A 24,603-nucleotide genomic window follows, 5' to 3' on the forward strand; every position below is an offset into this window, starting at 1 on the left:
GGGCTGACAAGTGCACAATAAAGTGAAACAATTAGATTGCAAGCTGCATCTCCAGAGTCTCAAATAGGGGACATTCTGAGCTCTACTGGGAAAAGATGGGGACTGAATGCAAGGAAGATGTTCTGCTAGCATGCAGGTTAGTTGAATCTAGGCCTTAAGTAATTTGCTTCCAGAAAGAATAATCTACACCCCAGCTTCATTTGATTACTTTCTCCACTTACCTCCCCCCCCCCACCCCAAGTACTCTCCACAGGGCTCCCTGTGTGTGCGCTCCCAGAAATCTGTGAAAGCAGACCAAAGTGTAAGATTATGAGTACAAGATGTTTTGCCTAAAACAAAAAGGGGGTTCAAGGAGGGGTGTCTGAAGCAAGTCACATCACAGCAAGACTGAAGTTCACAATCAGAGGTGAAACAGGTGCAGTATCTGGATATTTAGTTTGGTTTTAAGCATGATGTGGCACTAAAGAAAATAAGGTATGACTAAGCAACTGGTTGTTTTGAAAATATTTTAATATGAGTGCAAAACTGAATTAAGATAATTGCAATCAAGTGGTACTTGCTGGAGTTGTTGACATTTAAGGGCCACACTTTGCCCCTTCCTCCTCTATTCTGGCCAGCAGTTTAAGTGCCTTTGCCTTATGGCTCTTCAAATAAATTATGACTTGACCTTATAGAATTATTCTTTGCTTCTGCTAAGCAGTTTGCTTTTGGGAGTTATGTGGTTTATCTTTTCCTTTGCTCTTCACCCATTTAATATTCTCTCCACTCCATCCACGCATGACCTTGGGCCACTCACTGCATCTCAGCCTGACCCTCCCAGGGTTACTGTGAGATAAAATGGAGGTGATGGGAGAAGTGGCTATGCTCCTGTGAGCTCCTCGGAAGAAAGGAGTATAGAAATGTAATAAAAAAACAACAACACATAGATCACATCTATTTTCCTTGGTTGTCTGAGTGACGGGTTCAAGATGTCAAAGTGAGGGAAGAAATAATTTAACACTCACCCTTTGTCCAAGCCGAAAATTTATGTGAGACCTCAAGCAAATACACTTTACAATGAAGAAATAAAATGGGACACAATGTAAGTACTGAAATCAGTGCTGGATGCAGAACTCTCTCTTGTATAGCGATTCTTTAAAAAATTCTAATTGGCAAATGGGGTATTTTTTCCTAAGCCTAATTGCTGCATCAGGTGGTGCGTGTGGATTTGGAACAGAAATGGTGAAGGGGGAAAGGAGTGGCAAAAAGCAAATGGGCACATTGCCAGTTCTGGCCTTACCCCCCCCCCATGTGATCCCCAAAGATTCCCTCAAGGAAATGTAGCCCATCCCCTAAGAAAGGTCCTTCCACTCTACTGCTCTAGACTTCCAACTGCTGGACACAAGTTTGAAATGCTGTCGACAGCAGTTGGAGGAAGCCACTGAATTCAGATGTGTAAGCAGACTTGCCACGTATGTCTTGATCTTCTCACTAGTTCTCTTCTTTAATGAGTAGACAAGGCAATGGTTGCAAGTACAGCTGGACTAAAAGGGGTTTTAAAAGCAGATGAAATGGGAATGTGTATTCCATACCTCACTTAACACTTCTTTCCCCAGCTGTAAGAGTTAAAGTACTCAAGGAAGAAATCATTTCTGTAAATAGCAGAAGCTGAACAACACAGATGTACACATCTGCTTTATAGTTAGGCTACTTTTTATTTTCATTTGTTAAGCGAGGGTATCCATAGTTCTGGCCAGCCCTTCCTACTTCTGCTACATACTCTGGCCACATACTCAGTGGACAGTAGGTCCACTGGTTCTGAAATGGGACAAACATCCTTCAGGAAAGGAGACAGGGTGCTCTGCTTATTACTTTCAGAGCATTATTTGGGATCTCTGGGGAGGTGAGTGGGGGGGGGGGAGAACATGAGGCATACAGACAGACAGACAAACAAACAAACAAACAAACAGACAGACAGACAGACGCAGACACTCTCCTATTGGCAGCATATCCTGAAGCCAACAAATGATCAATTTTGTGTTGTAAGACTCAAGCTTGCCTGGAAGCCAAGTGTGGAAAAAGTGCTCATGCAAGGATGAAGAAGCTGTGCTCCTCCAGCTGCTGTTGGACTTCAACTGGCCTCAGCTCCAGCCCTCAGGGCCAATAGACAGGGCTGAAGGGAGCTGCAGTTCCATAACATTTGGATGTCTACAGCTTTCCCATCCCTGTCCAAAAGTCTCAGCAGTGGGCAACTATTTTCTGGGCACCAGCAATGGCAAAACAGCAGCCAGCCCCCCCAAAAAACTTTGGGAGGAGGAAGGCAGCACCAGGTGGCAAGGAGTCATGAGGCCCCTCCAATGCCGTTGAACGCCCCCCAAAGGCCACATGATATGCACACAAGAGATCAGGACATGGAAGACATTCTTGTAGTCCTTCCATGGTGACTGGAAGCCTGCTCCTAAAAACAAGGCATTCCAAAATAGAGGAGCTTGGAATTCTGCAAATGAAGTGTGCATTTGTCAGTAGGGATGTGTCACATTACGGTTTGCTCTTCACTTTCCCCAAACCTCTCTTCCCTTTCTACCCTCCCCAACCCCCGCCCCGTGATGGGGAATAAAGCCCCACCTTTTTACCTTTCCAAGGCATGTCATCTCCCACTAGTGCAGTGCTTCTATGAGAAGGTCTTAGTGCTCAGAAACAAGAAAGGAGGGCTGCTTCCAGTTTCCTGAGTATCAAGACCTCTTAAGCAATGGGGATGCACCTGAGTCTGAAAAGGGACCTGCAGAGACAGGGGCGGGCAGGCGATTTGGAAGTGGTTGGTGAGCAGGATCCAGGCGACAGCTTCACCACCCCTGTTCTCACCTGAAGGGAGACATGGAAACCAAAGCAGAGCTTGCTTATTAAAAAATTTAATACATTAAAAAAAATAGAGACCAGTTCTGATTTATTCCCCCCCCCCCAATACTTTCATTATTTTCTTCTGAGGGAAAAGCAGCGCACACACAAAAACTGACGGTGAGAGGAACACGGGAAAGGCTATGGGGCATTTGCTGCTGCCACCACCACCACACTGAAGGAAGACACAAGACAAAACCAGGAGTCAGCAAGTGACATGCAGCTATGGCTTCTGTAGAACCTTCCCTGAACAGGACAGCCCAGAATCTCTCAGCCTCCACTCCAGCGACATCCATTCAGTCTTTCCCGCTGCCCGAAACAAAAATCTTCCTGGTCCTCAGAAACAGAATAACTCATCTGAACTCAGCAACCTTGAAGCAAAGGAAAGACATGCCTGAAGTGGCACAACCAAGTTTTAGCTGGATCTGGGGCAGGAAGCGGCAGGTCCCAGCCAGAGGAACTTTTTTTTTTAGAGAGAGGGGGAGATAGCAAAAGAGATGCTTTGCTTAAATCCCATGCTTCCTGTGTTTGGAGATGACCATACTGCAGGTCTAGGAGTCGCCAGGACAATGCTAAATTGAGCGGGGCAGGCAAGTGGGAGCAATGGACAGAAAGGTCCACACTGATACATAAGCTGCCTCCACATCAACCTGGGAGGCTGTACCAGCACAGGGAACTGGGAGCAGCACAGGCTACGGCAATGGACCCTGAGCTCCCACTGCAGCTCTCTGGCAGGAGACAAGCAAGCGACTGAAGACAGGAATCGAGTCTCTGAGAGGAATGTCTCTCTGTGCCAGAAACACAGAAGCAGCTCACCAGTAGAGAGAGGCAGAAGACAACAAGAGGAATGGGACTTTCTGTGCCAAGCTACTGAACAAGAGAGAAAAAAATATAAAGCTATTTATGGCAAGGAATGATCCCTTTAGATATTCCAAGCCATTTCCAGTGTCAAAATAAAACCTCTTCCCATTCACTGCCCCACAGGGCCAAGTCCTCTCCCCAAATCCCCCCTCCCAACTCAGTTCTCAGCGAGTGCCTCTCCCTGATGGCCAAGGGTTGAGCCGGCACTGTGGGCAGCAACCAGAATAGACAAGAACGTCACAGGCCTCGGAGCGTTCACCGGCGTGCCAGCCTGCAGGCCAACCAGAGCAGAGCCGATAGGCCTCCAGGTCGCAGATGAGTTCCACCACCTCGTCCACCGTGGTGAGGCGGGCAGGGTGGCTGGCATAGAGTTCATGCTCAGGGGGCACGGGCAGGTTTCGCACCACCACATGGAAGAAGAGGCCTGGGCGGATGTAGATGACAGCTGAGGACATGGTGGAGTGTTCTGAACGCTGGACGAGACGCAGGTCAGGGCCGCAAAGCGGAGACAGCACCTCCCAGTGAGCAGGGAGAGGGATCTCATTCAGCTCAGCCAAGAACTCATGCAGGACGCTGTCCAACTGGGCAAGGGGCTGCGCACCACCCAGGCTATAGATCTCCATTATCTGTGGAAGGAGAGACAAAAGAATGGCTTCATACCATCTCCCTCTCTCCTTCACAACATATGAGCAATGCGGCCCCCATGAGTTGAGCTGTTTTGTGAGGGCTATAGCAAAATGTGCTTTGTTTCACTTACCGGCTCAAAGTTTGGGACTGCCCCCAAACCCAGCACTCCTGCCACCCAAAAATCCCTACATGAGTTGCCATTTTCCCCCATTCACAACAGATACTACCTAGTCCCCTGAATTCCAGATGCATTTCCAGTTGTGTGACAGTGCTATGGGTGCAGAGCAAAATATTTCATAGAAAGTGATACATTTCTGTTTACAGAAGAGGCAGAAGACTTGGCTAAGGGATCTCAGTAATTCGGCCTACAGATGTGTCTAGAGCACCATCTAGAGACCATGCTCCTGAGGATGTGGACAGGGGACCCAAAGGACTATGGCCTAACACTTGCCCTCTCAATCCTTGCCCTTGGCTTATTCCGCCGAGCAGAAGGTAGTTTTCTGTCCGGGTTCAGGAGGTGAAAAATGCGCCATTGCAAGAGATGATTCCCCCATCTGCAATAATCGACTGGTCACAACAAAGCTGAAGTAATGTCAGTGGGTGGCATCTCTGTCCAGGAAGGTCATGTTCCGCCAAATCTAGCAGGGACTGCACTCCCCCTGATAAGGCTTGCAATCTGCAGGTGCTCATCCAGCCACACTGTTGTCACTAGAAGCCCAAGTGCTCTCAGTGGCACAGATCATCCTCCACTGGCCAAGAGTGGTGTGACAGCTGAAATCTCTTCTCCAAAGAGAAAGCCAAGCTTTAGCCCTGCCCTGAAAACTTCCATGTTAGAACACATTTTAGAACTATCTGGCGCATGGAAACTGCAGTTAGTTCAAAACACGGCTGTTAGGCTATTTACTAGGAACAGACGTTAGAAACGTATCTATCTAAGGCTTCAAGAGATTCACTCAGTCAGGTCCATTTCTGAGCACAATTTAAAGTACTGGTGCTTATCTTTACAGCAGGGATGGGGAATCTGTGATCTTCTACAGATTGTTGAACTACAACTCCCATCAGCTACAGCCATGCTGTATGTGAGGGATGATGGGAGTTGCATTCCACCGAAATTTTGAGAGCCACAGGTTCCCCATCCCTGTTTTAAAGCTCTATATGCCCTGGGACCTGGACCTTGACTTCTCCCATTAAGCCTGCTCAGACACTGAGATGTTCTTCAGAGTTCCTCCCACGGGGAAGAGGCCTTTGCTGCAGTGGTGTCTTGCTTATGGAATTCAACCCCCCATCCCTGCCCTCCAGGGAGGCTTGCCTGGCCCCTACACCAGCATCTCTTAAGCGCCTGGCAAAGACTTTTGACCACTTATTGGGATCATTTTGAGATCAGGTCTTTTTGAGGTCATTTACTGCTAATTGCTTTGCTAATTGCCTTTCTTACTAGCTATCACAAAAGGTGCCAGACATTCTGAATTCAAGGGCAGTAGAGAAATATTTTAGATAGATAAATCAATCAATCTCAAACTATATCACACTTCTGCAAATGGCATGAACCTGCAAATATCTCCATGTAGTTTTTGCAATGGGGTGCCATATAAATTGCACCAGAAGACCTCTCCCTCCATGCCTGCCACACTCACTGCATTGTTCCTGCCAGCATGTGGAACAGAGTCCAGTTCTACAAAGTAAGCCTTCTCTTCTCCCTAAGTCAAAGAGCCCAGGGATCTTACCAGTTGCCCCAAACAACTTAATCACTCACCACTGGTGGACGCAATTGCTGCAGGTGCTCCACTTCTTCGTCATCTTCATCATCCAGAACCACCAGCTCCTTGCCCTGCTGCGCTCCCCGCCCCCTCTTACACTGGGGAAGTCCTGCTGAGACCTGGAGGAAAGGAAAATACATGGAGCTTTTTAATATTCAGAAACTTCCCACAGAGCGAACAGCACCACTTGACATACAGGGAAGGATGGGAGACCATGGACAGTGGTGATATTAAGATACAAGGCTAGAAACGTTTTCGTTGCTGGTAGCAACTCTTTTTACATCTGCTGCAGCACAAGGCCAGGATGAATTTGTGGTCAACTTGCTGTGGTGCTCAGTTCTTTGTGACATTGTCCTTACCAAGTCATGACTGCAGCCAATGTGACTAACAGCCTTGGCAATTAACCATATTAAGTTTAGATCACCGTATTTTTCGCTCTATAACACGCACCTGACCATAACACGCACATCGTTTTTAGAGGAGGAAAACAAGGGAAAAAACATTCTGAATGAAACAGTGGATGTATCATTTTTGTGCTTCATGCTGTGGCCACAGACATGTGATCTGATGGTGAATTTGGGGTGACCCAATGCAAAGATCCTGAGGATCCATGTGGACCCATGCTTTTTAACCACGTTTTTGCACCATTGCAGCCCCAGGCAACAGTGGGTGCGTGATTTGGGGGGGGGCAGGCTGTAGCCATGGACATGCTATGTGCTCTGATGGTGAATTTGGGCTGACCCAATGCAAAGATCCTGAGGATCCATGCTTTGTAACCACACTTTAAGTGGGGAGGGAAGGAAAAACACAGAAGGGACAAGGAGCACAAGAGGGGTGTGCAGAGAAGCAGCTGGCTAAGAATGCAGGAGAGGGATATAACGGGAGGGAGGAAAGGAAGGCAAAAGTTTCCCCCCACTCACCCACCCAAGCCAGCCAACTCACGCTCTCTCTCTCTCTCCCATCTGCATGTTTTCCGGCTGGAGAACGGAGAGGAATTAGAAGGAATTAGAAGGAATGCTTTCCCCTCTTCTTGCCTGGAGGGGAGGGGCTTTCCCTGCTCTTTGTTCCGTTTGAGCAAACAGCAACCGAAACAGAACAGGGTGGGCAGTAAGACCCTGAGGCAGAATGCAGGAAAGCAGCTGCTTCCTCTTTTCAGGTTTCCCTTCTCTGAGACGCGCGATTTGATTTTTGCCTGATTTTTGCCTCCACTCGCGCCAGTCGGCTCCAGGGACAACACATTCGCTCAATAACACGCACAGACATTTCCCCTTCCTTTTAAGGAGAAAAAATCTGCATGTTATAGAGAGAAAAATACGGTATGCTTCATGCATTAAAAAATGGGGGAGGAGTAACAATAGTTGTGGGCTTTTCCTTACTGGAAATATGGAAGGAAGAGACTAAACAAGCATTTTGTGGAGATATCCAAAACAAAGGAGTGGTTGTGATAGTGTAGGAACCTAAGGATCAAAACTAGCTTCTATGTTTTTAGCAATTCTTGTTTTTATCTGCAAGCCACCTTGAATTCCATCAGGAAAAAAGGTGGGGTATAAATATATATATAAAGAATAAAAACAGCAATATTTGGGAAGGAGGCACACACCACTGGTGATTTTGAACACTCAAGCCCTACAGCCCAGGTGTTAGGATTTCATATTTCTTTTTTGGTATACTGAATCTCCTTTAACATAACAACAGCATTTGGAAACCTTCTGATGAATGTCACCACCCTGATTCCAAGCTGTATTAAAAACACTAAAAAGAGCGGTGCTTTAAAGTTTTATGAACCAAAAGCAGGAACATTTCTGCAGGGCAGCAGCTGAAGGAGGAGCAAAAGGGTTTTCTTGTGTGTGTGTGTTTCTTTGTGGCTGATTAGCTGCTCTCCCTGTGCAAAGGTCAGAGGGGGCAGGGTTTCTGTTGAGTCAGGTGATTAGCTGTGGGAGGAGCTTATCAGAGCTTGCAGGGCAGCAGTTGAATAAGGAGCAAAAAGGGTTTTCTTGTGTGTGTGTTTCTTTGTGGCTGATTAGCTGCTCTCCCTGTGCAAAGGTCAGTTTGATCCATCTTTTAGATTTAGGGGAGCTAGTCTCAAACGTTTGTTGGGGGAGACCTAGGTTTTTTGGGGGGGTTATTTGTCCTGTCTTCACGCTTTTTAATATGGAGGACCACTGCAACCACCCCCAACGACACGTTCTCAAGATGGAGGGTGAGGAAACAGCTGCAGTCGCCTGCGGTTCCTATGCAATGTTTGCCATTTTGCCAAAGGTTGCAGGCAGCTTTACCTGCAGCAATTGTATGTTGATTGCCCTCTTAGAAGACAAAGTCCAGCAACTGGAGGAACGTGTAGCTACGCTCCAAAGAATTAGAGAGCTGGAGCTCTTGTTGGAAGCAACAGAGAACACCGTCTCCACCAAGGAGGAGACAGGGGACACCCCTGAGAAGGAGGCTAGTTCACCAACACAGGTGCCAAATATATGGAGAAACGTGACTCAAAGAAGTAGGAGGCCCAGGGTTCGCTCTGATTGTTTAGAAATACACAATTGCTTTGAAGTCCTCTCCCCTAGCATGGAAGATGAAGAGCAGACTCCTTTTGAGGATCTCTCCCTCATTAGTCGATCAGGTATATGAAGACAAGCAGTAAAGTCAGTCCTCAGGGAATGTGCAGGCGACCTTGGAACGGACAGCTCACAGAAGAACCTCGACCAAACCTAAGAGGAGGCGTGTAGTGGTGATAGGGGATTTCCTACTAAGGGGAACAGAAGCAGTGATTTGTGGGCCTAACAAGATGTCTCGGGAGGTGTGCTGTCTCCCCGGGGCTAAGATCCAAGATGTAACTGAACGATTGCAAGGAATCATAAAACCCACTGACAAATACCCCTTCCTCTTGGTTCATGTGGGAACCAATGACACTGCAAGCAATAGCCTCCAGAAGATCAAAAGAGACTACGAGGCTCTGGGCAGGAAATTGAAGCAATTAAATGCACAAATTGTCATCTCATCTGTCCTCCCAGTTGAACGACATGGCCCAGGGAGAGAGGGAAAAATAGTGGAAGTGAACAGCTGGCTTCGCAAATGGTGTAAACAGGAACGGTTTGGATTCTTAGATCACGGAATGCAGTTTCTTGAAGATGGACTTCTGGCAAGCGATGGGCTGCACCTCACAACGGTTGGGAGGAATGTTTTTGCCAAAAATCTCAGAAACCTCATCAGGAGGGCTTTAAACTGACAGTGCTCCTGAAGGTAGGAGTCTATCAATTGATGAAGATGATCATCCAAATGTCATAGACCAAATGGAGCAAACAGCACGCAGACCTAGTGGTGGGAGGAAAAAATCCTTAAATAAGAGACACGGGGGAATGATTAATGGACTTCAATGTCTGTACACTAATGCGCAAAGCATGGGAAATAAACAAGATGAGCTTGAGCTCTTGGTACAGCAAACTAAATATGACATAATAGGCATCACTGAAACCTGGTGGGATAAGTCCCACGATTGGAATGTAATAATGGAGGGATACAATCTATTTCAGAGAAACAGACCAGACAAGAAAGGAGGAGTGGCGTTATATGTCAGGGATGTGTATACCTGTGAAGAGACCCAAGATTTAGAACCTCAAAGCCAAAGTGAGAGCATTTGGGTCAAAATTAAGGGAGAGAAGAATAACAGAGACCTCATTGTGGGAGTTTACTATAGATCCCCAAGCCAAACGGAGGACATAGATGATGCCTTCCTGGAACAGATGGCCAAGCATGCAAAAGGAAGGGAGATAGTAATAATGGGGGACTTCAATTACCCGGATATTTGTTGGATATTTGTTACTCAGCCAAGAGCATAAGGTCAAACAGATTCCTCACTGGCCTTGCAGACAACTTCATTGTCCAGAAAGTGGGAGAAGCAACAAGAGGAACAGCCATTTTAGATCTGGTCCTAACCAATGTTGATGACCTGGTTAATGATAGCTGCTCATCACGAAGTCCACTCAAAATTATGTGTCTAGCTTCGCTGTTCATGCATTTCCAAGCACTTATCTTGGCTAAATCTCCCTCAGTTGTCCCTGTAGGCTGAGGCTTTAAAGCTTCCAAAATGTGCTTATAATCTAAACATGCTATCAAGCGCTGCTTCCAGTGTATGAAATTGTATTCATTCAGCACAGGCATTCCTAGCTTTGCATCACTATCAAAAGCTGCTCTAGCCATCTTAAAATCCAAAATTTGAAAATTATTCAAAATTTTAAAATCAAAATCTCAAAACGCAAAACAATTCTTCACTGCCTTGGGTCACTGTGAACTCTGAGGGAAGGGGGGGTTGCTTAACCCCACTGCACAATGGAACAAAGGACCATGTGCTTACCAGGAAGTTAACTCAACTCAAAATCACAATCCAATGCAATCCTTCAAAAATACGCAAAGATATGCAATACTGGGGCCCCATAACCCTTTGTGGGAATGTTCTGGGGTGCAGGAGAGGATATATTGACTAATTATGTCCTTATCCAACTTGTGCTAACTAGTTCCCAAAATATCAGCAGAGTTTATAAACATTCCCCTTTAAGTTCGCAACGGTAACGTGTGCACAGGTTCGCTAGAACCTCTATAATAATTACTCTGGTAATTTCCCCTTTTGTTCCCTCTTAAAATACAAGACATGACACAGTCTTTATAAAAGTATAAAAGAGTTTACTCGCGTTCTGTTCACAATATGATCCCAGAAGGCAGACAGCTTAAAAAGGTTACATACATTCAGAATCTATCTTGTAGCAAGATAGTCCTTATCTCCTCTCTTGGCTGGGAGCCAAGAGAGCATCCTTAGATGTTTCCTCATCGAAGGAAGATGGCAGAGAGAGAGAGTGGCTGCCTGCCCTGTGCTTTTGTCATTACCTGCACAGGTGAGGCCACACCCACCTCTGGTCACATGCGGAGGAAGTCCGTCCCCAGGAAGTTTACCTGCTTGCTGGACTGACATCCCTCCCCATGTTCTAACATGTACACTCTAGGAATGTTGTCATTGACTGCTCCTGTGTTTACATCCCACATACTATAGATCCCCAAGCCAAACGGAGGACATAGATGATGCCTTCCTGGAACAGATGGCCAAGCATGCAAAAGGAAGGGAGATAGTAGTAATGGGGGACTTCAATTACCCGGATATTTGTTGGAGGTCAAACTCAGCCAAGAGCATAAGGTCAAAAAGATTCCTCACTGGCCTTGCAGACAACTTCATTGTCCAGAAAGTGGGAGAAGCAACAAGAGGAACAGCCATTTTAGATCTGGTCCTAACCAATGTTGATGACCTGGTTAGTGGGGTAGAAGTGGAAGGATCATTAGGCGTGAGTGATCATGCTCTTCTGAAGTTTACTATACAGCGGAAAGGAGCAGCCAAGCATACTAGGACTCAATTTCTTGACTTTAAGAAAGCCGACTTCATAAAACTTAGGGAAGTGCTGGGTGAGATCCCATGGACACTAATACTAAAAGGAAAGGGAGTTGATGATGGCTGGGAGTTTGTTAAGAGGGAGATAGTAAAAGCACAACGTCAGGCAATACCAATGAGACGGAAACATGGAAGGTGCCTAAAGAAGCCAGTGTGGCTATCTAAAGAACTTTTAACTGAGTTAAGATTAAAAAAGGATGTGTACAAAAAATGGAAAAGGGGGGAAACCACCAAAGAAGAATTCAAACAAATAGCCAGAACGTGTAGACACAAAGTCAGAAAAGCTAAAGCACAGAATGAACTCAGGCTTGCTAGAGAGGTTGAAAGCAACAAAAAAGGCTTTTATGGGTATGTTCGTAGCAAAAGGAAGAACAAAGAAACAGTTGGGTCACTCAGAGGAGAAGATGATGAAATGCAAACAGGGGACACAGAAAGGGCAAAACTCCTCAATGCCGCCTTTGCCTCAGTCTTCTCCGATAAAGAAAACAATGCCCGACCTGAAGAATTTGGAGCAAATGATTCAGCAAAGGAAACACAGCCCAGAATAACTAAGGAGATAGTACAAGAATACTTGGCTAGTTTAGATGTATTCAAGTCTCCAGGGCCAGACGAACTGCATCCAAGAGTATTAAAATAACTGGCAGATTTGATCTCAGAACCACTGGCAGTCATCTTTGAGAATTCCTGGAGAACAGGCGAAGTCCCGGCAGACTGGAGGAGGGCAAATGTTGTCCCTATTTTCAAAAAGGGGAAAAGAGAGGACCCAAATAATTATCGCCCAGTCAGTCTGACATCAATACCAGGGAAGATTCTGGAGCAGATCATTAAGCAAACAGTCTGTGAGCACCTAGAAAGGAATGCTGTGATTACCAATAGTCAGCATGGATTTCTGAAAAATAAGTCATGTCAGACTAACCTGATCTCGTTTTTTGACAGAATTACAAGCCTGGTAGATGAAGGGAGCGCAGTGGATGTAGCCTACCTTGATTTCAGCAAGGCATTTGACAGGGCCCCCATGATATTCTTGTAAAGAAGCTGGTAAAATGCGGTCTTGACTCTGCTACCACTCAGTGGATTTGTAACTGGCTGACTGACCGAACCCAAAGGGTGCTCATCAATGGTTCCTCTTCATCCTGGAGAAGAGTGACTAGTGGGGTGCCACAGGGTTCTGTTTTGGGCCCGGTCTTATTCAACATCTTTATCAACGACTTGGATGATGGACTCAAGGGCATCCTGATCAAATTTGCAGATGACACCAAACTGGGAGGGGTGGCTAACACCCCAGAGGACAGGATCACACTTCATAACGACCTTGACAGATTAGAGAACTGGGCAAAAACAAACAGGATGAATTTTAACAGGGAGAAATGTAAAGTATTGTACTTGGGCAAAAAAAATGAGAGGCACAAATACAAGATGGGGGACACCTGGCTTGAGAGCAGTACATGTGAAAAGGATCTAGGAGTCTTGGCTGACCACAAACTTGACATGAGCCAACAGTGTGACGCGGCAGCTAAAAAAGCCAATGCAATTCTGGGCTGCATCAATAGGAGTATAGCATCTAGATCAAGGGAAGTAATAGTGCCACTGTATTCTGCTCTGGTCAGACCTCACCTGGAGTACTGTGTCCAGTTCTGGGCACCACAGTTCAAGAAGGACACTGACAAACTGGAACGTGTCCAGAGGAGGGCAACCAAAATGGTCAAAGGCCTGGAAACGATGCCTTATGAGGAACGGCTAAGGGAGCTGGGCATGTTTAGCCTGGAGAAGAGGAGGTTAAGGGGTGATATGATAGCCATGTTCAAATATATAAAAGGATGTCATATAGAGGAGGGAGAAAGGTTGTTTTCTGCTGTTCCAGAGAAGCGGACACGGAGTAATGGATCCAAACTACAAGAAAGAAGATTCCACCTAAACATTAGGAAGAACTTCCTGACAGTAAGAGCTGTTCGAAAGTGGAATTTGCTGTCAAGGAGTGTGGTGGAGTCTCCTTCTTTGGAGGTCTTTAAGCAGAGACTTGACAACCATATGTCAGGAGTGCTCTGATGGTGTTTCCTGCTTGGCAGGGGGTTGGACTCGATGGCCCTTGTGGTCTATTCCAACTCTATGATTCTATGATTCTATGATTCTACATTCGAGGTCAGCAGTCGGGAAGAAAATGTGGGCTTACCCGAGAATCATTCGATGGCCGACAGTCACCCTCCGGTTCTGCATGCTCCTGTTTGTCAACGGGAGAGGTGGCAATGAGGAGGTTGACAGCAGGTAGTCTGGTGTCGGATTGCTATGCAGAAACATGAGGGCACGTAAAGAGAGAGTGTATTAAAGGCTATCCGCTTCATTCTGTACAGATGTGGAATGTGCTCTCACTCCACACGCTCACTTACAATGGTTCCTATGGTTCAATCCCTGTTTTGCTATATTAGTAGCTTTGTTGGTCAGAATAAATGGGCAACAGAAGGAGCCACATGCACTGCACAGGACAAGAAGCCTCTCTGCAACCTCCCCACCATACATTTGAAAAACAAGAGGCAAAATCTCAACAATGCGGGGATGGGACTTCAGCTTTCTTCCAGCCCTCTACATAAACTGCCACATCAACTCTGAAGAGCACCCCAAACCTCCAAGATGCTCTTTTGCTGTTCCTTTACTACTGCAAATAATTTCTGCTGCTAAAAATGATTGGTCTGAGTTATTAAGCGGTGGGGGTGGGGGCACCTCCAGTTCTAAATTCAGTGTCCAGGCTGCTGGGTCACTGAGCCTACTGGGGAAGAATTCCCCCTTTTTGCCTGCAGGGTTGCAGCCAAGGAGGAACAGGATGAGGCATGTCTCAAGGTCTGGGCACCTCCCGGAGTTAGGTTTTTGGAAGCTTAATTCCTGCTGTTTGGCAAAGCAGTGGGTGGTGGTGTGGGAGCAGGGGGATCTTTCCTTGATTTCGAGCCCTCTATCCTGACATGTGAATAAAGAGCCAGACTATCTGAATGCTGACATTCGTCCTCTGCAACGTCCTCCCCAAAGGATGTTCACCGAGCTTATTTGTCAAGTCTTTAGAACTTCAAGACTTTGTTTCCACAAAACGGATCCGGTGCTCCGTGTAAGAAATGCTTCAGTATTGGGCATTTCAACTGTCAGGAGAGGAAGGATCAAGAGAGAACGCACTCACTCACCTTCACCAGGACTTGGGAGGGTGGGGTGGGGTGTCGAGGTACTTCTGACTCCTCTTTGACATGCGGCAGGATGGGGCGGTCCTTAGCCAAGTCCTGGGCCAAAATTGAGCCACTCATCTCTGGCTCTTTCTTCCACTTCACTACTGGCTGCTGTTCCGGCTCCTCTGGGCCCTGCAACCTGGGCAAATGCATCTGTTCCCTGCTTGAAGGAGACTCCTGCAGCAACAAGGGGTCCGGGGCAGGAGGGAGAGGAGAAGGGGCAGGTTCAGATTAGGAGCACAGGAAGTGGCCTTAGACCCAGTGTGCCCATCTAGTCCAGCATGGTCTGCTCCGACTGTCAGTGGCCGAGATGGGCAGCCACTTCCTCATCAGCTGTCATTGGATCTTTTTAACTGGAGATTCCAGGGAGGGAACCTGGATCTTACTGCAAGCACAGTCTCTGCTCTGCTACTCAGGTATGACAGGTGTCTTCCAGTTGTCTTTGCATCAAACCACTGTGGCATTTGGGTGCCAGGTACAGAATTAGGCATCATGAAGATTTCAACCCCTATGGCTACAGAGATTAAAGCTTTAAAATACCAGAGGCATTGATAAAAGCATTGCTTCCAGTCACTGGAGTTGGGAGGATGCTCCTATACTCTACATATAGAGTATGTAGAGTATGCCTGCCCTCTGTGGCCAATGTGAAGCAAATTCATTTGATTCATTTGTGTAATTTCATTCAGCTTGCAGAACCAGCCCCCCCCTTTCTGCACCCACAACACAGAATTTCTTTAAGCGGAGTACCTGAGAATCTTTGCACTCACTCCTGCTCCTGTGCATCCAAGGAGGACCCAAAGAAAACTTGTTTCAACCTGTGCACCACAGGAATGCATGCTTTATCTGACCAGGTTCACTTCTATGGACTAAACCAGTGTTTCCTAATGGGGGCTATATGGCCTCCTGCCCCCCCAGGATATATATGGGGGCCACAGCACAAGGCTAGGAGGCCATAGAGGGAAGTGAGAAGAAAAGGGGGGTTATTTATTTATTTATTAAATCTGATTGGTTGGCTATCAGCTTGGCCAATCACAAGCAGGTAAGGGGGCGGCCCACCAGAGGGTGGCCTAGTGCTTCTTTTTGCCATGTGCATTTTCTTGGAACTGTCCTGGTTGGTTTACAGTGGGAGAGGGCGATGCTGGGCCAGGTGGCAGCCTGGGCCTGACTCCGCAAGGCGCAGGGTGCAATTCACCCCAGCACCTAGCAGATCAGGGCCTTCAGATGTTGCCGAGGGGTGCAGGGCTCAATTCCTAAATAGCAGCTTTCAGGACAGGTAGTGCTACAGTCCAAATGGGCAGGGTATAAATAAATTCTTATTCTTAAACAAGGTCAGAAAGGGGCCACAGTAAAAAAAAAAGTTGGGAAACACTGTACTAAAGGGTTATGTCACGACAGGCACTTGAGAAGCTGCCACAAACATTTTAGTTGCACCAAGTTTTAACACAGCTCACAGTTTGTTGGCTAGCAGCAGACAACACTCTGTGAACCTATTCTAATACAAGCTTGCTACAGAAAGTTAAAACTTCAGAATGCCCTGAAAATTCAATATAGGGACCCAAGACAGTGTGCTATTGATATTTTTGCCGTTACATTTTCAAACTTCACTGCAACCAGAAAGGCTAGAATCATGTTTGACAAAACAAAGTAAAAGTAGGATTTGGAAGACTTAGAGTGTTTTGCAAAATGCATGTTGTCCACCCTGTATACTTAGGGTGTGAGAGTGGTGGTCAAGCACTGATTCAGTGTGCATAGCAGGTTTTTACAAGTCACGTGCCTCTTGCTCTCATTGCCCAGAAATCTGGGAGCATCACTGTATCCCAGCACGTGTGACACAGCCTTCCCTCTTAGGGACTTTTTCTGTGAGCCACTTTCTTGCCATTCTAGCTCTGAGGTACAGTAGAGACTCATGAGTTGACAAAGCTTCCTGCAAATAGACCCATCAACAGAAAGGATGTGCTCCCAGCTGATCTGTGGGTGCTGAAGCACTATGCGTTGCCTCTCTCATTGCCAAATGCCACCACACTAGTAGGCACATTGGGAGAGTCAACTCCCAGTCCACTGGAGGAAGACGAACTGGAGCAGGACCAGAAGGGATTCCTTTACTGGGATCATGACAATAGCGGGCTCGTTGCAAACTAGCTCCGCCAGAGAGAATTCTCATTTCCATTCAGACATTGTGATGCACAATCTTATTCCCCTCACCTTGCAGCCTTCTGTCGATTTAAATAAAAATCAGCCCTGAGACCCTTCATCAATACTTAAAATGGACAGCAGCACTTCACTCAGCTATTCTGCCCCAGCAGGAGATCCAGGTGGGCCAGGTCATAAACCCACTGCCCTCAGAAAGATGAAAATAACTGCAACATGTGCAAAGCAGAGCTTGCTGAAGATGCCAGAGCAGCAAACAATATTGCAATGCTCAATTCCTAACTAGCAACTTTCCTTGAACTACACATCAATCCCTGGTGGGCAGACCTTGTTCAAATCCCTGTTCAGTCATCAAAATATCTTTAAGTGGTCTGGGCAAGGGCATCTCAGGCTTAACCTTTTAACACAGCAGCTGCAAAAAATAAGTATCTGAAGTGTCTGAAAATCTGCATCAATGATGGCCAGGCCTTTCCTGGAATTAGGTCTCAAATCAGCATTGGAAATACACTCAGAACAATGACTTGCCTGCCGAAAAAAGAGGAACAGACTACTTGTGCCTGGCAGAGGGGTTGAGCGGGTTCCATCCCTGGCACCCAAGGCACAAAGGAAGGAGGAAGAGAGAGCTCCACCCTGCTCAGCTGCTACCGTCCACTTGCCTGCATGCCACTCCTTGATGCCCAGGGAGGCTTACAGTCAGCATAGTGTTATGGGAAATGTTCCACCAGCAATGGAATGCCCCCCCTCCCTTCCTATGGACCTCTAAATCTGTTCTAGGGCACACATGGGACAGCGAGAGGCTGGTGAGGAGGGGGCTGCACTAGAAGGAATCCTTGCACTAACACAAATTTTGAATGCCACTCTCAGACTGAGTCAGAACAGCTGCACATGGCAGCCAGTGGCCTTTAAGCAGTAATTTTTGCCACATCGCATTAATGTTTAAAGTACCAAGAATTAGGAGAAATAATTTAGTACTTGGAATCAAACCAACAGAACCATCTAACTCATCCTTTGGCAACCTGGTGCCCTCCAGATGTTTCATATTAGAAGTCCCATCAGCCCCAACATCACATGGGTGTGCTGCTAAGGGGATGGGAATTGCAGCCCATGAGCACCTGGAAACTGGTCTGCCAGGCTGGCTATTGCATTATTCTCACATTGCCAGGCAGGTGCCCAGAGCAACTCACGAGCAGCCTTCCCCTGCTGTTTGTCCACAGCACCTGGTACTTGGAGAGGTACTGCCTCTGAACATGGAAATTCCATTTCACCATTCGAGCCTGCTGATGAACTAGTTCCCCCATAAAACTGGTATAAAGGGATCTAAGCTAACAACTCTCAACAGTCGTGAGAACAAGGTGGAATCTAGACATATATAAAAAAACGCTGTGAAAATGCTTTTTAAAAAGCGTTTTAAAAATATATTGAATATTGAATTTAAAACTAGGTGATGAATTTATTTCATCAGATGTTGTAAAGAAAAGAGGTGTAGTTATATACACAAACTCAAGATTAAAGCCGGAACCCTTATTTAAGGATGAAGAAGGGAGAATGATGGCGATAAAAGTGGTGTATCAAAAAGGAAAAAATATTGTCAGAATCTACGCACCAAACGAAAAAAAGTCGGAATTTTACCAAAAATTGGAGGATAAACTGCTGGATTATAGTGATTAAAAGATCATTTGATTAGGAGATTTAAATGGTGTTACCTCACTTAATATGGACAGGACAACACAAGAGAAAGAAAGTAAAGAAGGGAGACTACTGCTAACTTTCTTTCAACTAGTAGAAAATTTCAACCTTCAAGATGCATGGGGAGTTAAACACCCAAATGACAAACAATTTACACATTATTCAGAAGCAAAAAAATTCTGCAGGGAGAATTGATACAATTTGGGTTTCAAAAAACTTATTACTGAAAATAAAGAAAGCAGTAATTCAGTCAAAAACAGTATCTGACCACAACCCAACTACAATGGAAATAAAAGAAGGAAGGAAAACAACAAAATGGAGAATTAATGAAAATGTCTTAAATAATGATAAAGTATTAGAAAAGGTGAGGGTGACTTTAAGAAGAGAAGAAGAGTTTGGATTTGATATCCCGCCTTTCACTCCCCTTCAAGAGTCTCAAAGCGGCTGACATTCTCCTTTCCCTTCCTTCCCCACAACAAACACTCTGTGAGGTGAGTGGGGCTGAGAGACTTCAAAGAAGTGTGACTGGCCCAAGGTCACCCAGCAGCTGCAGGTGGAGGAGCGGAGACGCGAACCCGGTTCCCCAGATTACGTGACTACCGCTCTTAACCAGTACACCACACTGGCTCTCTTTAAGAGAATATTTTGATAACAACTTAAATCAGGGAACCGATATAAATACCGTATGGGATGCAAACAAAGCAGTGATACGAGGCTTTTTCATCCAACAAAATAGAATCCAAAGAAGAGAGAAAGAAAGGAAACTGGAACAAATTTTGAAGGAGATAAGCGAAAATAGTCATAGCCAACAAAAGAGTGGCAAAAGCTGTACTGGGATGCAATCTCAAAAATGAAAGAAGGATCTCGATACAAATCCAAGGCAGACCTTTTAACATCACAGTAATCCAAGTTTATGCACCAACTACTGGTGCTGAAGAAACTGAAATTGACCAGTTCTATGAAGACTTACAACACCTTCTAGAAATGACACCAAAGAAGGATGTTCTTCTCATTATAGGGGATTGGAATGCTAAAGTAGGGAATCAAAAGATAAAAGGAACAACTGGCAAGTTTGGCCTTGGAGTTCAAAACGAAGCAGGGCAAAGACTAATAGAGTTCTGTCAAGAGAACAAGCTGGTCATCACAAACACTCTTTTCCAACAACACAAGAGACGACTCTACACATGGACATCACCAGATGGGCAGCATCAAAATCAGATTGATTCTATTCTCTGCAGCAAAAGATGGAGAAGCTCTATACAGTCAGCAAAAACAAGACCTGGAGCTGACTGTGGCTCAGATCATCAGCTTCTTATAGCAAAATTCAAGCGTAAACTGAAGAAAGTAGGGAAAACCAGAGATCTGTTCAAGAAAAGTGGATGTGCTGGTCCCGGGGGTAAGGTACCTTGGGTGTAGCAGAGTCCACACGAAGAGGGGCAAGGTCCGAGGCAGAGAGCCGGGCGGGGAACAGGTACGCTGGAACAGGAGGCTGTGCAGGGAACAGGAACACCGGATGGTCGGGAACAGGAGGCCGAGCAGGGAACAGGAGTACCGGATAGTCAGGAACAGGAGGCCGAGCAGGGATCAGGAACACAGGAAGGTCCGAAGCCAACAACGACGTTGCTCCCGCAACCTGGGGCCGGGCTGACTGGGCTTTTATCCTCTTCTAAGGCCAGGGGCGGTCCCGGCCCCCAGGAGCCCCGCCTCCTCTGGCCTTAAGGCGAGCACTCCTCCTGGGGGCAACCAGTTCCCTTCGCCTCTCTGCCCTAAGCCTCTGCAGATCAGGAGAGGCCGAAGGGTTACTGGGCCCTGGAGGAGGCTCACCTGTGGCCACTGAGTCGTCAAGCCTCTCTGGGGCCAGAAGGGTTTCACCTGGGGCCAGCTCCTGATGCACTGCCACAGGTGCAGGTTCTTCAGCATCTAGGCCTTGCCCCAGTTCAGCCGGCCCTGGAGGCGGGGACTCTTGTGCAGGCTGGGATTCCTCTGTTTCATCCTCCGAATCGGAATCCCAGGCCATCACACCGGAGATGATGATGATGATGATGATGATGATGATAATAATAATAATTTATTTGTACCCCACCCATCATCTGGCTGGGTTTCCCCAGCCACTCTGGGCGGCTTCCACAAAGACCAAAAATACACTAAAATGTCACACATTAAAAACTTCCCTGCCTTTAGATGTCTTATGAATGTCAGGTAGTTGAAATGAAAGGAACATTTCGTGCAAAGATTACCATAATAAAAAACAAAAAGTGGTAAGGACCTAACCGAAGCAGAAGAAATCAAGAAGAGGTGGGAAGAACACACAGAGGAATTATACCAGAAAGATATGGATGTCTCGTACACCCCAGGTAGTGTGGTTGCTGACCTTGAGCCAGACATCCTGGAGAGTGAAGTCAAATGGGCCTTAGAAAGCACTGCTAATAACAAGGCCAGTGGAAGTGATGACATTCCAGCTGAACTATTTAAAATTTTAAAAGATGATGCTGTTAAGGTGCTACACTCAATATGCCAGCAAGTTTGGAAAACTCAGCAGTGGTCAGAGGATTGGAGAAGATCAGTCTACATCCCAATCCCAAAGAAGGGCAGTGCCAAAGAATGCTCCAACTATCACACAATTGCGCTCATTTCACATGCTAGGAAGGTTATGCTTAAAATTCTACAACTTTACATAACTTTATGACCACTGCTCCATAGATATTGTTGTTATACAATTCCATTCACCATATAGATGGGTTTATGGAGCATTTCTGTATCCTTCTGCTGTGCTGAAGAAGAATTCAGTGGGTATATCCGGAATCACTGTTCACTACGTCTGTTTGCGAACCACTTTGGTAGCGTTGGATGTCATAAAACAAAGCTTTAACAGATTTTTTTCATCAGACCCAAACCCAAAGGGTGCTCATCAATGGTTCCTCTTCATCCTGGAGAAGAGTGACTAGTGGGGTGCCACAGGGTTCTGTCTTGGGCCCGGTCTTATTCAACATCTTTATCAACGACTTGGATGATGGACTCAAGGGCATCCTGATCAAATTTGCAGATGACACCAAACTGGGAGGGGTGGCTAACACCCCAGAGGACAGGATCACACTTCAAAACGACCTTGACAGATTAGAGAACTGGGCCAAAACAAACAAGATGAATTTTAACAGGGAGAAATGTAAAGTATTGCACTTGGGCAAAAAAAAATGAGAGGCACAAATACAAGATGGGTGACACCTGGCTTGAGAGCAGTACATGTGAAAAGGATCTAGGAGTCTTGGTTGACCACAAACTTGACATGAGCCAACAGTGTGACGCAGCAGCTAAAAAAGCCAATGCAATTCTGGGCTGCATCAATAGGAGTATAGCATCTAGATCAAGGGAAGTAATAGTGCCACTGTATTCTGCTCTGGTCAGACCTCACCTGGAGTACTGTGTCCAGTTCTGGGCACCACAGTTCAAGAAGGACACTGGCAAACTGGAACGTGTCCACAGGAGGGCAATCAAAATGGTCAAAGGCCTGGAAACGATGCCTTATGAGGAACGGCTAAGGGAGCTGGGCATGTTTAGCCTGGAGAAGAGGAGGTTAAGGGGTGATATGATAGCCATGTTCAAATATATAAAAGGATGTCGCATAGAGGAGGGAGAAAGGTTGTTTTCTGCTGCTCCAGAGAGGCGGACACGGAGCAATGGATCCAAACTACAAGAAAGAAGATTCCACCTAAACATTAAGAAGAAGTTCCTGACAGTAAGAGCTGTTTGACAGTGGAATTTGCTGCCAAGGAGTGTGGTGGAGTCTCCTTCTTTGGAGGTCTTTAAGCAGAGGCTTGACAACCATATGTCAGGAGTGCTCTGATGGTGTTTCCTGCTTGGCAGGGGGTTGGACTCGATGGCCCTTGTGGTCTCTTCCAACTCTATGATTCTATGATTCTATAAATAAATAAAAAAACTATGATCATGGCCACTGGTCCTATCACCTCCTGGCAAATAGAAGGGGAAGAAATGGAGCCAGTGAGAGATTTTACTTTCTTAGGTTCCGTGATCACTGCTGATGGTGACAGCAGTCACAAAGTTAAAAGACGCCTGCTTCTTGGGAGAAAAGCAATGACAACCTAGACAGCATCTTAAAAAGCAGAGATATCGCCTTGCCAACAAAGGTCCGTATAGTTAAAGCTATAGTTTTCCCAGTAGTGATGTATGGAAGTGAAAGCTGGACCATAGAGAACACTGATCGCCGAAAAATTTATGCTTTTGAATTATAGTGCTGGAGGAGACTCTTGAGAGTCCCATGGACTGCAAGAAGATCAAACCTATCCATTCTGAAGGAAATCGGCCCTGAGTGCTCACTGCGGGAGGTAGTGAAAGACAGGAGCGCCTGGCGTGCTCTGGTCCATGGGGTCACAAACAGTCGGACACAATTAAACAACAAAAGCGAAAAAGAAAAAGAACTGGTTAAAAATCTGAAGTATGAAATACCAAAACAAAATATCAAGATATTACAGACGCAGCTCTCTATGATTCTGAATTACAAAACAGAACAAAAGAAAAAATGTTAAGGCAGATTTTTTTTGAATCTGGCAATAAGCCAGGCAGAATGGTTGCCTGGCAATAAAAAAAAAAAAAAGAGAGAGAGAGGGCAAAAGAGAAATTGATAGGGGAAGGGAAAGTAATAGATAGAAGAACCCAAGGAAACGTGAAAAAATTACAAACTACTATTGGAAGTTATCGGCGCTGTGGGTTAAACTACTGTGCTGCTTGATCTTGCCGATTGAAAGATCGGCGGTTCGAATCCCTGCGACGGAGTGAGCTCCCGTTGTTCAGTCCCAGCTCCTGCCAACCTAGCAGTTTGAAAGCACACGATACAAGTAGATAAATAGGTACCGCTCCGGCGGGAAGGTAAACGCCGTTTCCCTGTGCTGCTCTGGTTCACCAGAAGCGGCTTAGTCATGCTGGCCACATGACCTGGAAGAACTGTCTGCGGAGTGGACAAACGCCGGCTCTCTCAGCCTGTAAAGCAAGATGAGTGCCGCAACCCCAGTGTCGTTAGCGACTGGACTTAATTGTCAGGGGCCCCTTTACCTTTACAGGAGGTTATATCAAGCAAAAGATGAAGATCAAAAGGAGATGGAAAGATATACAGTGGCACCTCAGGTTAAGAACTTAATTCATTCTGGAGGTCCGTTCTTAACCTGAAACTGTTCTTAACCTGAAGCACCACTTTAGCTAATGGGGCCTCCTGCTGCCACCGCTGCGCAATTTCTGTTCTCATCCTGAAGCAGGAGGGAGGGTCCCCTGCTCCCAAGAAACCGACCTTAAAGAGAAAATGCTCAGCACAAAAAATGAAGAAGACCAAAAACATCAAATTGAGAGGCCAAAAGGGAACGCCGACCCGCTGGACTAAAAAAATGAATTTCCAGAAGCTCTTTAAGCTGCTGGAGAATACAACAACAAAGAACTCTGCTCCTACAACCCAAAAGAAAATCACAAACTCATGCACACCATTAAAGCACTCTGAGGAAAAGCCCCACGCCCCAGCGGATCACATACCGCTCTCTAGTGGGGAAATAGGGAAACCAAAGAAAAAAAAAATTTTTATTAACAGGCCAATCAGATCACATTAATTCCAAATCACATTAGTTCCAAATTACACAGCCAAATTTTTAAAATTTTGTTGGGGGCACCCATATTTCGAGCTCCGAAAGGGATCCAAACATTACTCTTGCTGCTGCTTTAATTATACAGTTCTGTCCAGATAGTCTTTTTGTTATTTTCCTCATCTTCTTGTTGTTATCATATATTCCTTTCTTTGTGATCTCTGATAGTCTTCACATGCGGGTTGAAAACAAACATATCCTGTGTGGATTTTACGCTTCTCCAAGAGCCATATCACATAAAGGACAGACGCCATTTCCACACCTCCATACAGAACATTCCCACAGTCTGTCCGTTGATTTCCACAGGCCTGCCAGTCTGTCATCAATTCTCTCAGGGGGCCCTGCCAGGTCAAACTCACATTCCGATGACCATGGTCCTCCTC

The 24,603-nt window shown here is 46.0% G+C and overlaps 1 protein-coding gene and 1 long non-coding RNA gene across 29 annotated transcripts in view; one reads left to right on the top strand and one right to left on the bottom strand.

Annotated features, from left to right (window-relative positions):
• Positions 1–492: 492 nt before the first annotated feature.
• LOC310696682 (methyl-CpG-binding domain protein 1-like) overlaps positions 493–24,603 on the bottom strand; it is a 122,816-nt gene continuing 98,705 nt past the window's right edge. For all 28 annotated transcript variants that reach the window (XM_083482445.1, XM_083482457.1, XM_083482454.1 and 25 more), the window contains 4 exons: positions 14,709–14,924; positions 13,715–13,825; positions 6,116–6,238; positions 493–4,361 (listed from right to left, as the gene is read on the bottom strand). In XM_083482445.1, coding sequence (XP_083338571.1) covers positions 3,900–4,361; positions 6,116–6,238; positions 13,715–13,825; positions 14,709–14,924 — 912 coding nt within the window. In that variant the 3' untranslated portion in view covers positions 493–3,899. The remainder of the gene's footprint in view (positions 4,362–6,115; positions 6,239–13,714; positions 13,826–14,708; positions 14,925–24,603) is intronic.
• On the top strand, positions 2,953–14,090 carry LOC310696763. Its single transcript, XR_014520720.1, has 3 exons — positions 2,953–8,086; positions 8,144–9,883; positions 11,232–14,090. It is a non-coding gene; the product is annotated as an uncharacterized lncRNA (long non-coding RNA).

Source organism: Podarcis liolepis, assembly GCF_965112155.1.
Source record: "Podarcis liolepis genome assembly, chromosome: 17".
Taxonomy (NCBI): domain Eukaryota; kingdom Metazoa; phylum Chordata; class Lepidosauria; order Squamata; family Lacertidae; genus Podarcis; species Podarcis liolepis.